The sequence below is a fragment of the Macrobrachium rosenbergii genome, chromosome 12 (genome assembly GCF_040412425.1).
Source record: "Macrobrachium rosenbergii isolate ZJJX-2024 chromosome 12, ASM4041242v1, whole genome shotgun sequence".
NCBI classification, from domain to species: Eukaryota; Metazoa; Arthropoda; class Malacostraca; order Decapoda; family Palaemonidae; genus Macrobrachium; species Macrobrachium rosenbergii.
Genome location: NC_089752.1, coordinates 8,010,890 through 8,029,567, shown reverse-complemented (window position 1 = coordinate 8,029,567; position 18,678 = coordinate 8,010,890). Strand labels below are relative to the sequence as shown.

Genomic DNA, 18,678 nt, shown 5'->3' with positions numbered 1-18,678 from the left:
TTTACAGAACACGATACTGTATATGTCTGACTATAGTATTATGTCTGACTACAGTATAAGTCACATCAATTCAGAAAAATTTTATTGAGTGCAAAAACTCTTGCATGGAATTCCCAAGATTTCTATACATGACCTAGCTTCCACACTATACCAGCAACATTATTAACTAATATAAAACAAACAGTTCAACACTAACACTGGCCACAAGTTTACCTTTATGTGATGCATCATAAAACTCATATTAGACATGAACCTTGCAATTTAATGCCCAATATCAGCTACACATGTAACAAAAACAACATTTCATAAGAAAAAGCTGACATATTTCTACAATTACATGCATAAAAATATAAATGTATTGACGGTAGTTCCTGATCCAGAAAAATTGAAATTTTAAAACTCATGTCTAATCAACATAATTCCTATCATTATAACTAACAGAAAGAGTACTTTAAAAATTTTTAAAATATGATAGTCCTCTGCTCAAACTTTATTGCTTTTGAAATATCTGCAATAAAGCTTCAAAATGGCTTGAGCACATGATGTGGCATGACCATATTCAACAAAAATTATAATCTAACGTAATATCATGTGGGCAGAAGGAAATTCCGATAAGAATGGAAGTCACTACTGTAACTAAATTCTTCAAAAATCTTTGTTCATGTTCGTACATCATAAGTACTTGGACTGACTGCACATAAGATGTGAGATTGTATATGTGGATTTCAATATGGTCACAATTATTACACTTCAATGGTGACTAACCAGATATCATTCAAATTCTTTACAACACAACAACCATCTTTCATCATAACATACACAGTCAAACTTCTCAGTCCCAGAGGTTCTATATTCCTCACACTGTTGGACTGTGGAACAGTCTCCCTGAGGATGTTGTGCAATTGGAACTTCAAAAGTTCAAGCAAAGATGCAATGCATTACTACTCTAAGGGAGTTTTCTTTGAATTTTATAATTTACTTACACTTTTATCTATTTATTCATTAATTTGTTACTTCTTTCAGATGAACACCATATTCTTTGGAAGCTTGATTTTCAAATGGCCCCTGTGGGCTTGTTCCATATGAATAGGGTTCATCTCCTGAATACTGTAGTTATAATAAGTTAAATTTAATAAGTTACATTAAGCACTATAAGGCAAATTGGTCCAGTAACATGTTCAGTCTCCAAATCATGAGTCAAAATACACCAACAGTGCTTTAAAATATACAAGGAAAGTAATCCTTACAAACTTTGCTTTATATATACCCTTATTAGTAAACAAATTTTCTCACATAGGACTGAATCTTATTATTATTATTATTATTATTATTATTATTACAGTATTCCAAATGAGTTTAAATTCAAATGAAACAAACATGAAAGGTCATTAACCATCACAGCAAACTTTCACAAAAAAGAGCATTAATATGAAAAGACAAAAAATTGACTGTGTAAAGTATATACATAAGATATATATAAATCATGATCAGGTAAATACAGTACACATTGTACAGGTATACTGTACTACGGTAAATGTAATAGAACTTAATCTCACCTTGATAATTATGCAACTTGATCAATATCTGTGCATAAAAATAGATTTACTGAAATATGTCCCATTTGTCAAACTTGTTGGTACAATGCATATTGAAGGTAAATAGGCTCAACTATACTGTAATATTATTGCATTTACTAGCATATTCACGTAAAAACAGGGGTTGAGAAAGAAGGCAGATTATTGTATAAAATAATTTAAAAAGACAAGTGAGAAGCAATTTTACAACTCATTGGAAAAGCATGTAAATGCATTCTCAAATGAAAGTTGAAAAGGTATAGTAAAGTAAAGTCAATGAAGTTGGACAAGTAATTTGGGAATGGGTGAAAAGTTAAAGTCTGAAAGCAATGCAAGTGGGGGCAGAAGGAAAAAGTGGCGCAATGGTGCCGGTCTTTTCAAAAGTATTACAGTATTCAAATCCCTTATACTTATTCTCTGCTATTAAAGATACTGCAGATATGAGGGTATTAACACACTAAAATAAAACTGGATTCAAACAGTGTAACAACTAATTGCAAAATAACAAAGGCATTCTTAATGTAAAGTGGGGACACATTTCCAGTTAAATATCTATTTTGTAGAGATTAAAAGAAAAATGCTACTTCAATAAGACAATGCCAGGAACACAATTACTCATAAAGTTTTGAGGGTTCAAACAAGAGGAATGTTCAAGTCTTGTGTAAGTTCTGAGAGATCTAACAATACAAAATTATAAAGAACAGTGAAAGTTTTATTCACATATACTATTACTCTGGGATTTTCACTTCACACCTTGTTCCACTTTATCTCTCAAGAACCTTGGCTGGACTTTCCCTGCCTGAGGTTGCTGGGAACAAATTTTTCATATGTAAATTAACACATTTCACTTTTTCCAAGTTCTAATAAATCAAGAATACCATTTTCCCTATCAAAAGAAGAAAACAAATCTGTTAAAATTAGCCCACGAAACATTTCGTTACTAAACCCCCTCAAAGCACTGCATGGTAAAACAGTTAGTTTTCAAAGGATGGCCTCAAAGTATAGTAATGTCACTACCTTCTCTTTAAATAAGAAGTAGCACCAGATTTAGAACTGCTATTTTCTCTCCAATTTTAAACTAGATTTTACTTGAAACATCCGGACAATTGTTTTATACTTACGTTCTAATCTGTATCTGTAATGTAAATTTATCTTTTCTGACAGTAATGCCTTGTAAGAGTGCAACATAACTATGGGGTGAATGTATTCATGTGTATGGAAAAGGGAGTTTTGGCCAAATAAAATAAACATTCATGACCATTATATACAACTCTTAAAACCTAATTACCCTATAATATGCAATGGCACTATTTATCAGGCACTGCAACTAACTTTATCAATACACATTGCATGGTCACAGTTCATGACTAGTTGACAAAAATAATTACTGGAGTGGAAGCAACTTTATTTTCTACTTTATTTCTAAACTGTTGCAGTCTAATTTATCATTCTTCATGCATACATATTTATTTCATTTCCTTTTTTTAACATTCCTTGTTTACTTTCATGGTTAACCACAGAAAGTGGAGTGATCCCTTCTAAAACAGAAACAAACAATGAGTTAAAGGCACAAGCAAATGTTAACTTTCACCCCTTTCATTTTGATATTACAGTATATGTTAAGCTCAGAACAACACTGGTTTTATGACATTCTTTGTTCTTAGTGATATGGCTACATTTACAAAAACCTACACCTAAACCAATTTTCAAGCAATATAATTACCTAAAGCTTTCAAAAACCAGCTTGAGGATAATGTTCATGCAAATGAGTCCACAAAAAGTTTCAAATATGTTCATTCTAAAGGCAAACCAACTGTAACATGGCCTGCTGCCACTTTACATCTCTGTGTTTTTAATTTGGTGTAAAATGCACTTAGAAATGGCCGGCAGGTAGATGATTGTCAGGATATAATATGTCCAAATAGCATAATTATGTGTCACTTTACATACTCTGTCATTTTAATCTGGTGGAAAATGCAATTCTAAGTGGTCAGCAGGTAGATGACTGCCAAAATATAACATGTCCAAATAGCATAATTGTGTTTCATATGATTACAGAGTGATCTAAATAAAAACTTAATAACTGAAATTTCTCCTCAAATATATGGTATGCCTAATGCTACTGTGTTGTGAGACTTTGAAATGGCACAGCTGCCAAAGTCAATGTCTTGAAATGGGTTTCAGATATACATTATTACATGCAGAAAATTGTTCTGTATTTTCTACATATTTTGGCATGAATTGAAACAATCCCACCAAATATTAGAAAAAGCATGTAATTAATCAACATTTTCCAAAGACTAGTTTCTATTCAAAACTCTGAATTGATAAAAATGACTATGTGAAACTTTACACGGTGGTGTACCATACAGCCACCAATATCTTATGGCAGGACAACATCTCCACTTGATTTTCTTAGCAGTAGTTTCCTGGTATTTGGGGCCTTTCCAAACACTGTGACTTTCAACAGGCATCAATCTACACGAAATGGCTTTTATAATCATTACTATACTGTAAGAGTTTATACTTTTACAAATTCACTATTGTTACCATAGAATTTTTAATTAAAAAATATATTGTTAGGTTTCCTGTTATTGTTTAATTAGGCCTACACTTCTAAAAGCTTTAGGATACATTTTTAATTCTATTATGAAGTGATGCATTTGACAATCGTGTACAAGTAACGTTAACGTGTGGCCTTACTGACATGTTCACTTTCTAAAGTGCAAACAACAACATGGCAAAAACCATTGCCACTAGCCAGGATTGTCATCTTTGTTTACCAGTAAGAATAGACAAAATAGGCATTCCAATACCTTCCCCTAACAAAACAGCTTCCAGTTTGGGAAATACCCTAGGCCTAGTTTACTGTACTCCAGCCTATCAATGGAACACTAGCAACTTTTTCTATGATAGTGAGTTTAAGATTATGCATGCACTTACACAGAACCATCGCTACTACTTACACTGTTTGCAGCTTCTATGTTTTATACAAAAATTGTTAGCAATAGTCACTTTAAAAACTTACAAAAGTTAAAAAGTTTAAGTGAAATCAATGATGGACAATATAAACTTTCAAAAAAATGCATCTGTATTTATGCATTCTTGTACCATCCATCACTGAGTTCACCTTTAATAACCACAGGGTACACAGCAAGTTGCAGTCCTTAACTGCTTAGAGTACTTGTAACATAAAAATTATTACATAAATATAACCATATATCATATATAATATAAAATATATAACCATATATCATATATAATATAAAATACTATGTTTATATAACTGTATTTATACAGCTGAAGGAATGTTCCAGAAGTCGGCCACAATGTCACTTATGTTGACTACTTCTTCATAATCCTTTTTACCACCGGTTGGATGAGGGTTTTATTAATCAGATCTGAAGCCCAAGCTTCTTTTGAGAGGTTCACCATATTTCAAAGAAATATAATGAACCATTCAAAAGGAGCCTGGGATTCAGATTCGATGATAAAAATCTTCCTACAGCCAGCAGTAAAAAGGATTATGAAGACAATGCCCACAGGAGTGAAACAGCGGCCAACTTCTGGAACAATCCTTCATCTATATAAAATACCACTGATCTGACCTCTTAATCTGCTACCTGTCCTTTGATAAACAATAGTTTCCAAATTATAACGCTATAAAATCTACCCTCTGCCACGATTTTTATGGGCAACCTTTATTAGATATACAATATTTACAATCACACACACACGCTTAACTACCACTATCATAGCCCTTAATATATTGTAAGTCTTCAGGATATGTAACTTATTTTATGCTGAGTATTATTAAGCAAAATGCACAAATGTGCTGCAATTAAGGAAAGCAAGATGCTGGTCTATAACAGAAATGGCTCTACCCACAAAACAGCATGCCCACCAACAGATGGCACCATTGGCACTGAAAAATAACAAGATGCCTGGAAAAACCAAGTGTGATTATCAGCATCTCTCAGAAAATGGAAAAAGGAGGACAATGGGGAAAGCAATGTAAATATTTGTTGAGGAATGGAAATGCTATACAGTACTGTGTATATGGACACACAAAAAGCAATATATCACGGTGACCTGAGATAGAAGAAAGGCATCATCAATTACTAGGGATGGGGTTTACTAAGTTGGATAGGCTCACCCAAACCAACATGGTTATTACCTACATATAAGGTTTCACATATAGAAAATTTTATCAATTCCAAGTTTTAAGTAAAATCTAGTCTTTAGAAAATGTTGATAATAACATGTTTCTTCTAATACTTAGCGAGATTGTTCTACTTTGCATTAAAATATATGAAAATACATAAATACATTCTAAACAAAATAGTGTATTCACAACCCACTTCAATACTCTGACTTCAGCAACCGTGCTATTTAATTCTGGACTTCCAAAGACATTTTTCATAGTCTCTCAATTAGGTGCCATTTTTAACATACACAGCACATATGTGAGGGAGAGATCTGGTTTATCAAATAGGCTTTCATTTAGAACAAGTAATTATTTGAAAAACGTATAATGATGCCATTCAGACACGTTACACTTACCTATCATCATCAAGATGCTAACTACAGTACTTCTAAGTGCATTTTTGCCAGATTAAAAAAAGTAAGATTATAAATGAGGCGAGCTTTACAGTTTGTCATGGGGTGTGCCAAAGGCTGTCAGGGTGAAAGGCTGCTCCATATTCTTGAGTTTTATGTATTTTTGCAAATTTGTGTTTTAGAGGATCAGTTATTTTCCTGATCTGCATAAATATGACATTTTTATTCTAAAATAATGTTTAACACATACTTACCTGTTAGTTACATATAGCTTTAGTCTAAGACTAAAGCTATATGTAACTAACAGGTAAGTTGTATGTGTTAAAGGTAGATGTTATAAAGTAAGAAAAACTTGCATCACGCACTGTGTGGCCACGTTTGGCTTATAAAAACATGACACTGAATTCCTACCGATCCCATAACTATCTGCCTGATCTTCACTCCTGTAACTTTTTCCTGATCCCCCAAAACGAAATTCTGGTTGAAAAGTGGTTTTGACACAATTTAGATTTTATTGAATTGTAGATCCTTAAAACACAAACTTATGGCTGTAATGAGAGCATGGAATCATGGATAAATTACTGAAACTGCCATATCTATGCTCAATGGGACTAGTTTCAAAACACGATAAGCCAATTCCTTGAATTGCTCCGGGTAGTATCCTGTAATGAAGATTACTGATTGTATTTTCTATACCCTAGGAGACACTGGATGTTCTTAAATTCAATCAGTATTAACAATGAGGTCAAATAAAAGAAAATAAGAATCCTTCTCATCAACATGAAAAAAAGGTACTTTTAGAAAATATCAACCAAGATTACATTTCTTTTATCTCACTGTTAACATCAAATCTGTGCATCTCTTACTGTTATATCTCAGATAACAGCTATGTGATTACAAACTACAGGTGAAACACCCAACATTTAATGCACAACTGTTAGGACATCTTTGTCTGTGGGAATATCCACCTCCACAAGCTGTGACATACCATAACCTAACATAGTATCAGCATACCAAAAAATTATGATTATCTAAACATCAGCTCCAGTGTCTGCCATTTGTCACTCCCTCCTTACCACTTGATAAAAAATATTTCACGTAACAGCAAAAGAAAAAAAATTCTAATCCCTTTCTGAGGTACTGAAACAATTGACAATTAGAGCAAAGGCACCATTGGATAATGATTACCTCTACCTGGAAGATATGTGTTCTCACTACTATAGCAATTGGTAGTTTCATGTTAATTGAGTAAAAAGAGAATAAGGTATGAAATTACTTAGTGTCACTACAGTAAAATATGAGGAATTATATAAAGTACAAAAAACTGCTAAAGATAACAATTATGTAAGAGTACTATGTAAAATAGAAAAACTGCCAAAAATGCCAATTATAAGTTTGAGATGAGCACACACTTATGAGGACCATCAATCAGTTTGTTATGAAATACAGTAAGACCATACTACAAATTACATTCACAGATTCTCAGGTCAAACCTGGAAGGCTGGCTCTTGAGTTGTAGAATAAAACCATTCATACCATATCTTTGTAAAAACTTCAGAATCGGATACACAGAAAATGTTGAAGAGATTGCCATAATTTCTTAAAGGGACTTATATCCAATAATCAGCATATCCTCTTGAATAAAATTTGTGCACTCACATAAAATTTTTTATTATTAATTTTGTAATGTATTATCTAAATGCAGGAACTGGGTCATGTAAGGTGCATTAAATGGGTGTGTAAAATTCTCAAGATAGGGGATATTACTTTTACATCTATTCCTATTTGGACTCATGGCTGGCTTAGTTCTCTAATATGATTATATATGAAAATTTTGCAATAAAGCCATGAACTTCAGCCATTCATAGCTTTAGACAGTGAAAAGATGTAGTTGGTGTGGTCATACCTTGACAACTGTGGGCTTCAGCAATGCCACAATCATTTATAGGAATTTGTATCTTTGCTCTTGTCATGTCAGTTGCACTAACAGAACAATAATGCTGAAAATTATGAAAGTTTGTAAAAGTATTTTCATCAGACATAATAACAGAGGAGTGTGTGGACATGTCTTCAATGAAAACAGAGACCTATTGATGAAAATTGAGTTTTTCTAGAAATTTTGTTCATTTCAATATTTGCAAGATTGCTTTTATCAAAAGAAATAAAGCCTAGAAAGAGTAAATCATGCCAAACCCAAATCATAGCCTCAATTTTGGTTAAAAAATGCCAGAAAAGTCCATGTCACACCCAAATCAAAGCCTTAGACAAAAATAATCGTCAAACACACCTTTCCCTGAATTTCTAGGTAGAAAACCACTGCCAAAGACTGGAATAACTTTATCAAATAGAGCCCTCTTTTCACCTATCTTATTTTTTCATCAAAACAGCAACACTAAAATTTATCCAGCTTCTTTGCTAATCTGCTAAATTATAAGATGAATTCTGCAAGGCTATCTTGTTAAGCATGACAGATTTTCTGATATATTGGACAGTTAGAGTAAAGTACTGTTTAGCTGAGGCTATAAATCATGTAGAGTCAGTGTTAGCTAGGGAGACCTTGAAAATGTTCAAGTATTGGGTATACTGGGTCTTTGTTACTTATCGATAGGCTAGATGGCCAAAGTATCTAACAAGCTGGAGCCACTGTACACATAAAATCAAGGTTCAATCCACTGTAAGTTCAGAATGGTACTTTCATCCATGAAATAATGATGCTTATAAATGGATTTTTTTTCCTTTATGTGATATTACTGACTTAGCACCTACTTTTACCAGATGGAATGACTAGAAATTTGGGTGTAATCAATAAACTTCGCTTATATAAAGTTCTTAAGACACTTTGGTAAGTGGGATACAAAAGCCAATTGAATCTTCATGAAAATTAAAAATACCTTTATATTCTAATGTTCCTTCAATGGCCTTTATGACAAATCTTATGAATACTCTTACCTACAGGTATTTTAAACTATACCTGAATGACCTTTTGTATAATCTTTTACATATCACACAATATCCGGCAAAGCAAATAACATCTCAAACTTAAACAGTAATTATTATCACTGTACAATATGATGCAAATTTACATTAACTTCAAGTATGCAAAATTCTCATTACATAAGGATAATAAATCCTTTCCCAATAACAGCTTGAATATTGCTACAATAGTAATGACTAACATAGTCAACAAAAATAACCCCACAAATTACAAGCATGAAGTGCCTTGATAAACATTAACACATCTTTGTTATACAGTACAGTATATATCTTGTCAAATGCTACAGATATATTAATACATAGTCTTTAATACAAAAACTTGCTGAGATTCAAAACTATTTAGTCTCCTAAATACCTTATAAGTTAGCTTGCTGGAAGAGGATATATCAACTGCCAAACGAATTATCCTTGAACATGAGTTCTCTGAAGAATGGACACAAGAGGTTTATCTGAAGCTTGACCATTGTGCAGGAAGTCTTCAAGGACCTAGCAGAAATAAATAAGATTTACATAATTTTCCCTTCATCCTTTGTATAATAATCACTAATACGACACTACAATTTCATAAAATGTAAACTTTCTAAACAGCCATCAAAGGGTGTAATAGTAACAGTGAGTTTCAGCAGCAACGGCACCCAACCTAAATAACAGTTAGAGAGTAATTACCAAGAAAAAATATCATTGCAAGGAAATCTGTTATTACTAAAGGACCATTAATTCAATAACAATTATTACTAATGTACCATTAATTCAATAACAAATGCCATGACATTGAAAGTTGGAGGAAAACAATGAAAGTGATTAACTGATAAAAGTAAAATGTTCTTGCTACCAACCTGGAAGCTCATTTCCTGCTGCAATATCACCATGTTATCAGGGTTATCCAAACAACAAGCAAGAAGAGTTGGGAAAAGAACAGCAGTGAGATGGGGGTCACTGAAGTACTGCCAAGGCAAATTACACAGCTGCTGTAAGACACTTGGGACCTCTCCACTCTGTATAACCATCTGGAAAAGTTTTTCTCAATATTACATGAATAGTGTCTACAATAACCTAAAAACATATGGAATTATACAATAGCCTTTCTCTATTTTAAACTAATACAGACATCCTACAATATTTTAACTTCAAATGAAAGTAAACAGTTCTGTAACAAATTATAAAATACCACTAAGCAATCAGTAACAACATATACATTCACTTACAAAATTCAAATCTGACATTCTGAAGGTACACAATCACACCTCAGATCACATTTCTTTTCACAATCTCAACTATTACCATTGCATAGTAGCTCAATGAGACAACCAAACCATTTCAACACTTATACAGTGCTTGCTTGGGCAGTGCAAGGCAACACTTAGCGGTACTTACTATGGTGACCTCAATCTCAGGAATTCATTTGCCCAAGAACACTAGACTTTCAAACATCCGAACAGACTTTTGTGTATTTACTTCTCATACCTACTTTCAACAGCACATCAAACAATCTCGCGTCTTTTGTACCTATCAATGTTGAAGTACATATGAGCTTTATCACCAGCTCTAGTTCTTGTCAACACCTACATAATGTATTTCTCATACAACTGGTCTGCATTATAAGAAAGCTTAAAAACACACATTATTGCTAAATTTGGATAATTATTAGAGAAAAAAGACATTAACATCTGATAAGACAATATCTCGATATTCACAAGCTTAGAAATACTACAATAACTAAATTAGTATATAACATGTAGTTTAGACATTCAGCAACAGTTGGGTCTTTATTTTACAAAACATTTCCAAATAAGCCTCTGAAATAGTATACATCTATCTATCACATGAATATTACTATATTCATTATTGATTTAAAAAGGTACCTTCATACAATAACACACCATTCACATTTGTTATCCATAAATATCCCATCAAATTTAAATAATTTCTAATTCATCTAATTGCATTAACAAAGATGCTAATACATATCATACAGAATCAATTATTCCTACAGGGGCTAATTCTAGTCCTAATACAGTATTGTATTGCTAATTTATATTTATATTTTCATTAATAACTTGGTTTAACTATTAACATTATTAATAATGGCAGATTATGATACAATAGCTTCATCTTTGGATTTATGATTTGGCATCATTCTATATACCCCAGAGTACTTGACACCTTTAATAGTTACTCACAAAGCAGGCCTTTTTTAAATACTGTTAATAGTCATCAATAATACACTTTTGACACAGATTTATGATAAAAATATTTCTATTTTAAAATATTAGAACTTCCCTTTCAATCCTTTCCCCAGTTATACCACATAATATGACTTTTGAAGCTTCTGCTCACAGTTCTGTACAGTTGCAAAAGTTTGGGTGGAAGGCAAAAGACTTTAATATCTTGCCGTCATTTTTTATCAATACGCTGCTTCATGATGATTTTCAACATGGCTACTTAAAACAACTTTTGAACAAACTGGGAAAAGCCTTAAGGCACTACCAGGTTCTAAGTCCTGGTCCCTGTTTTTCACAGTAGTGTATCTACCGTGACCTTTTTGTATCTGTGAGCCTGATGTTTGTTAAATTAACTTATTATACTTGGTGTTCCTGTGTTCTTCCTCTTTTTTTTTTTATTTATCTTTTTAATATTTACTGTACTTTGTGTTCTTTACAATTTTCACATTAATTTCCCCTATACACAAATATAAAGTCATGCTCCTTTAATAAATATAATTTTGATTGAGAAATGAATATCATGAGATGGCTCCACACTGTTGGTGTGGGAGACGATATGACTTGAGCCATATTATCATCCAATCAATGACACTTTTCAATGGATGGGGTGAGAGAAGGGTAAGCCAACTAGTTTTATATACAATAATCCATCCTCATAAGATTTGATACAAGGAAAAATTGGCCTCAGAGAGAGAGAGAGAGAGAGAGAGAGAGAGAGAGAGAGAGAGAGAGAGAGAGAGAGAGAGAGAGAGAGAGAGAGAGAGAGAGAGAGAGAGAGAGAGAGAGAGAGAGAGAGAGAGAGAGGGGGTGAGGGGAGGGGGATGGCTGCCACTAGAGGCTAAAGAAACAATACCAAGAGCCTTCAGTGCTGCCTAAAGTATGCTCCACTTTAGGTATTAATTCCAAGCAGGATAAATTTCATGGAGCAAATACAGTACAGGCAGTCCCCTGGTTAACGGCGGGGGTTCTGTCCCTGGATAAGCGCCACTAACCAAAAATCGGCGATAATGGCGCCAAAAAAACCACTTAACAGAGCCGTTAACCAGATATCGGCGCTGTTAACCTTATATCAGCACTGATAAACTGCTTACCGGCGCCAATAAACCGCTTACCAACGCAGATACACTGCTTACTGGCACCGAAAATCCAGTTAACGAAGTCGCTAGCCAAGTGCTGTAACACCAAAACGCCATTAACCGATGCCACAGGTAAGCGGGGACTGCCTTATTCTATTTTACAGTAACAAGAGTATGGAAAAATTGTAAAGTGCTTTAACATCACATATTTAACTGAAAATCAAAGAAATTTTATATATTAAATTTTTCATTCAATTAATACAAAAGCATTTATAAAAACTAAAAGTACTGTATTCTAATACATATAATAGAGCACGGGGTGACAAAAGAATTCATATAAATGATAAAATGAAGTGAAATTGATCCATACCTGATTTTCCTTATTGTTTACAGCATAATAACCAACAAGAGCAATAACATTATGAAGTATTTCTTCACATGGCCAATAGGAACAATACCAAAGCAGGTAGGAAGCAATGTGGCGTAATTCCAGAGATATACCTTCACTACCTAAAACCCCCTGTAATGAAGAAAAAAGTGTAAGCAATACCTTATATGACTAAATACCGTACAATCTTGTTATAGCATTCAAAACAAAGCAGGACCTAAAGCCCTATTAATACATATTTCAAAGTCCTGCCTCCCCTCTAATTATGCTAATAGCCACTGCACTTATAGTGGCATGTTTTGGACATTTCAAGCAATAGCCATGAGAAAATCTGTCTCACTCTTTCCTCTCTCTCGTGCTATGTATCATTAATATAACGTAAGCTTCAATGAAAATAATGCTTCTTAATTACCTGTTGTTAACACTGAAATGTAAATAAACAAATTTACATAAAGATGTTCTCAAGATTACATTCAAGTTGTAGCTTCCATAGCAATCATATGAATATGTGTCTGCCTGTCAGTCACTTTACTCTTTTTCTCTCACACTGTGTACTTTTATTTAATTCCAAATTCTGGTAACTAATTAAAATGTGATTAGTATCATTGCAATAATCAGTAGATATAGTAAACTGCATAATATTTACACAAAGTTCCTATTCAACTCTACTGGTGTAGGGGTTTTGTAAATTTTTGTGTACCACACCAAATAAAACACAGTATCACAGTAACATATCTTCAGTAAGTTTAAAATTGCAGTATTTGGAATCTGAATCTGTTGAGAGAGAGAGAGAGAGGTGGGGGGAGACAAGTATTAAAGTTTCTACTGTACTGTGTTTCCCTAGTCCCTGAACATTTCCCATTTATGAAAGCATTTCTTTTTTATATATTATTATTATTATTATTTAGAAAATGAACCTATTTATATGCAGCAATTACACAGGGGCCATTGACTTGAAATTCAAGCTTCCAAGGAATAGGGTGTTTATTAGAAAGAAGTAACAGGAGGTAAAGGGAAATACAGAAACAAGAGATCACTTATTAAAAAAGAAAAAATAAATTCACAAATTAATAAATAGATAGATAAAAGTGTAAGTAAATTGTTAAAATCCGAGGAGAACTGTATTAGGGTAGTGGTGCATTGCATCTTCGCTTGAACTTTTGAAGTTCCAATTGCATAACATCCTCAGGGAGACTGTTCCACAGTCCTAAGGTGTGAGGAATAAAGGACCTCTGAAACTGAGAAGTTCGACAGCAAGGCACATTTACTGCATATTGGTGCTGCTGTTCAGCAAATTTGGTTGCTCTCAGCAGGAAAAGGGGATCATGGATCAACTATGACTTTGAAAGATCTTTGTTAAAATAAAACCTATGAAAAATCGACAAACAAGAGACCATCAGTCGATGGTTCAATCATAACTGCTAATATTAGGAAACAGAAACCTACCACTAAGAACCATTCTATCTAAGAGATAAATCTCTGGCAGAAGCAGACATCCACACTGGAGAACAGTATTTTAGTAAAGGAAGGACTAATGACCTATAATAGGCGACACTGATTTTATCACTTTTATATGCATGAGGCCTTTCATGCAATATGTAACTTTCATGCTGCATTTGCCGACGCTTTCATTAGATGTTTCTCAAAAGATGTGAATCAAAAGTTATACATAGAATAGTTAAAGCTTCAGACACATTCAGCAGAGTCCCATCCACCTGAAGGGGAGGATGGGGTGGAAAATATGTAAGAGATCTGCTAATAATGGTGTTTCATTTTAATGGAGTTCAGCTTCATACCCCACTGACTACACCATTCACTAATCTGGTCCATGTCACAACTGAGACTAAGGGCAGCTTCATTTCTCATAAGTGGAGACATCACTACACCCACAAGTGTTGCACCACTGGGATACTGAACAATCTTGTCTTTTAGGCCAACAACCATAACACTTACATACACTAAAAATAACGGTGGATCATGAACACTACCATATGGAATTCCAGACACAATAGGTCTTGGTTCACTGAAGATCCCATTAATAGCAACCAGCTGGTGCCTACCTGTAAGGAAACACCTAAATGGAAGACAACCCCCTTTCAAACAAATGGAATTAAATATGACTGCATAAGCTGCATTTAATGTGTATGCTCTTTTTTATATTTCTTATGATTGCTCTTTCTCTGTTACTGCATTCCACCATTAATTCTCCTGCATTTGTCATTCTGTTGGTAGGAATTATTTCAATAAAAAAATATAATATATTAAAGTTGCAAAGTAGCTGCAATGTCTCCATTTTACTTCTTGAGGTGTTCCTCGGTTTCCTCGGTTAAGTAATTTCTCAAGTTTCCAAGTCACATTCCACTCAGACTCCACTGACCATGATCATGCCAAAAGATGAAAGTAGACTGATCTCCAGTGGTGAGAATGGCTACTTAATATACATGTGGTCAGCATGAGGCAGGATTCTTAAGAGCTGCTGGCTTGCTGGGAATAAATTTTGCACTTTGATTGGCTGGTGAGATTTTCTCCTAAGCCAAATTTTAGCTTTGATGGACACGCTGCTGCAGCCTCACTCAGTGATGGGGATGGTTCTCGCTACTCTCCTCGTGTGATGACCCAGCTGCAGGTATTTCCAGGTGAATGTTCTGGTTGGTTAAGGGGCCAAATTGGTGCTGCTCACACCCAGTAATACTCATTCTGTCGTCTCTTGGTGTTGGAGTTATCATCAGGTGTGGGTCTTGGTTAAAAATGTGCCTGATGTTGGTAGACATGAACATTTTCTATGCTGGTTAGGAAGGGCTTTTCTTCTTACATCGTGAGTGCCTCCAGTAGCTTCGAGAACAGCTGCTCTAGTGCAGTATGCAAAAGAACTGGAAAAATGGGACCATCTGGTCCCATCCAACCCATAGGAGGGGATCTGCTAGAACTTTGCTCCCCAGGGGGGTTCCCAAACCCGTAACAAACCAGAGAAGCTTCTTGTTGGAGAACTTACAAGTCATGGAAAGATTACTGTCAAAACTCCATTCCGATCTAGACACAACCACACCCTCCTGCTTCAAGACTTGGTAAAACTGAGAAAGGAGAGAAACAAGCCCTGGCACCACTCCTCCAATTACCCCACCAGCTGCACTGTTAGCTGCGCCCAGGAAAGGAGGAGTTAAAAAAACTCCCCCTGGAGAAGGACTGCTCGGACTGCACAAGCTCCGGAAAGCATGAACATCTTGAGCATGGAAATGATGCAGTTTCTCTCCCAAAACCTCCAAAAGAGGGATGGGAAGGAGAACCTTCCCCAAAGCCATCTCAAAACTGATACACAGACTAAGTACATGTCTTGCATATGGGTTGTGCTAACCTACAACGAGAGGGTAACGCAAACCCCTCTCTGTGGAAACCCAAGGAGTTGCAGAGAGAGGAGTTGCTCTGCTCACCTGGTCACCACAACCATCTGACCTAGAAAGCAATATACCCAAATGTCTGCAGTAAACTCTCCGCTGACTGGGTATGCGACTAGTGAACAAACCACACAAACCATTCACCAAGCAGGCCATGCAAACCCTTCTCTGTGTGATTCTGAAGAGTTGTGGTGAGAAGAGTAGCTCTGCTCACCCATGCCCCATGATCATCTGACCATGGACAGACTAAGACAGCAACATATCCTGTTGCCAGCGTAATCCCAATCCACAGACCAGGTACATGACTAGTAAGCAGATTGCACAAACCTCTTTGTGTGTGACTACTAGGAGTCACAGTAAGAAGGGGATGACTTGTGCACCAGGCAAACAGGCCAAACAGCCTCAATTCGATAAGGGCCCGAGAGCTTACTAACAGATGAGATGAGAGCAGACCTCAAGTTGTGAGTGGGCTTGCACCACATAGCTGACCCTACCTACGGATGTAACTCACCACCAGTGACCATACATCCCTGCCCTACCCCAAAGGGAAGGGAGCGCAGAAACCTATCAAGGCTTTTTAAGCGAGGACTAGACTCCAGTTTTTTCGATTTCCACCTACATGGGGAAAGGGAGTGGGGTCAAGGTGGAGGTACACAACAGAGTAGTAGATGAAGATGAAGAAGACTGATGGCTGCTCTACTACTTCTCCCTCCACTGTCCTTAATTGCCTCACACCACAAGGCTGTTTAAGCCAGGAATCAAAGACAAAAGCACACCCATCTGAGGAATCTCCAAAGGACAGACAACTGCAACCAGAAAACCTTTGGAGATCATGAAGGCCTTCTTCCTCCACCAGGTTAATTAGGAAGGCCACAACAGGAAACTACCTAATCCTATGTAGACAAAACTCTCACAAGAACTTCCATAATGACTGAGCCTTATGGACACCTGAAAAGTCAATATTATTCGTATAAGTCAGAGAATGACACAGCTGCTGATGAACCCTTAATTAGAAACTGCTACATTGCTGTGAAATCCCAGAAAAACTTTCTAGCAAGGAAAAGTCTATTACATGAAATTCTCTGACAAAATTAATTAAAGAAGCATAGTCATTACTGGACTCATAACAATGTTAAGTTTTTATTCCTTAAGAATAAAACACAAGAACCAAGGCAACAACAAACTAAATAAAAGAGAACTGTAATGAGAGAACACTCGTACAAAATACAAGTTCTCAAGTGGCAGTCAAGAAAGCAAAATGTAGCACATCTGTTCTCTACTGCGAGTGAAAGAAAAGCGAGTGCGACTGTCAGTGAGAGAGGGATACTCCCCTGTTTACCCCATTTCTACTTGTTAACCACCTCACACTACCAAGTTTCAACTAGTTTCCAGCTTGTGATGGAAGATACTCTTATATATAAGGCGATGGTTTGTATTCCCATACAAGCAAAGTTTATCTTATAGTTTTTTAAACCTACTATTATGTATAAGAATATGCAATATATTAGGGCAATTCTCTTTTCAACGCTAGTGTAATATCCTATTGATGCCATAATATAAGATTTTCCTGTACATAAATCTAAGGGGTCACCGTACTCCCCATTACCCAATTAAGAACATTATACTTCAAAAAAAGCACAACTCAAAAGTTTCATATGGGCTGAGAAAAGAATATCTTTTTGAAAATTTAAGAACTTTATAATTCACTAACCTGAAACATTATAAGATTAAGGGATGCTAAATTGTGCAGCAAAGTTGTAGCAGCAATAGTAAGAGCCTGGGTTGTTTGTGAAAGTTTAGGAGGAGCTTGCGGCAATGCTGATCTTCCACCTTGGTGCAATAAAATGCCATATAATAAGCTTACGACCCCACAAGCATCAGTTACGTGAAGAGTTCCAATCAACTGTGTTGGGTCATCAGGTAAATTCCTGTGGAAAAAGTTTACTTTCTATAATGAATGATGGAAGAAATATTTACATCAGATTAATCCTAGAGCAAAGTACAAAGGCAAATAAGTTTTATAAATGGAAAGAGTGGAAACATGAGTTTCTGGCAGATAAAGAATGACATTCTTGGCAAAAACTTCTGCAGAAGGCACTTGGGTAAACATGTCCAATACTATTCAGCTTTTGTTTATTTAGCCAATGATGAAATTGCTCTCAACAAATTCACTCTCACATACTAATTACACTAGAGTATCTCAATCCTAACTTGGAACTGTACTTCTGTTAAAGCACCAAACACATATTTGACTGCTAAATTTTTAAAAATAAATAAATAAAAGGAAAATGTTTTCTAGTATACCCTCAAGCAATTAAAACCTTAAATCTTTCAATTTGCTTTGATAATTCAGATTCGCTTATTGAAAAAAATGAGTGCCCCATTCAAACCATCAGAAACATAATTTACCACCAAACTAAACAAATATAGTAAACAGATAATTAATAAGCAAACGGAAAAAGACCAGAACGT

General features: G+C 35.1%; 1 protein-coding gene across 5 annotated transcripts in view; it reads right to left on the bottom strand.

Moving 5' to 3' along the window:
* Positions 1-9,013: 9,013 nt before the first annotated feature.
* Positions 9,014-18,678, bottom strand: part of ssp3 (short spindle 3) — a 130,791-nt gene continuing 121,126 nt past the window's right edge. For all 5 annotated transcript variants that reach the window (XM_067113448.1, XM_067113450.1, XM_067113452.1 and 2 more), the window contains 4 exons: positions 17,918-18,134; positions 12,797-12,946; positions 9,965-10,135; positions 9,014-9,614 (listed from right to left, as the gene is read on the bottom strand). In XM_067113448.1, coding sequence (XP_066969549.1) covers positions 9,531-9,614; positions 9,965-10,135; positions 12,797-12,946; positions 17,918-18,134 — 622 coding nt within the window. In that variant the 3' untranslated portion in view covers positions 9,014-9,530. The remainder of the gene's footprint in view (positions 9,615-9,964; positions 10,136-12,796; positions 12,947-17,917; positions 18,135-18,678) is intronic.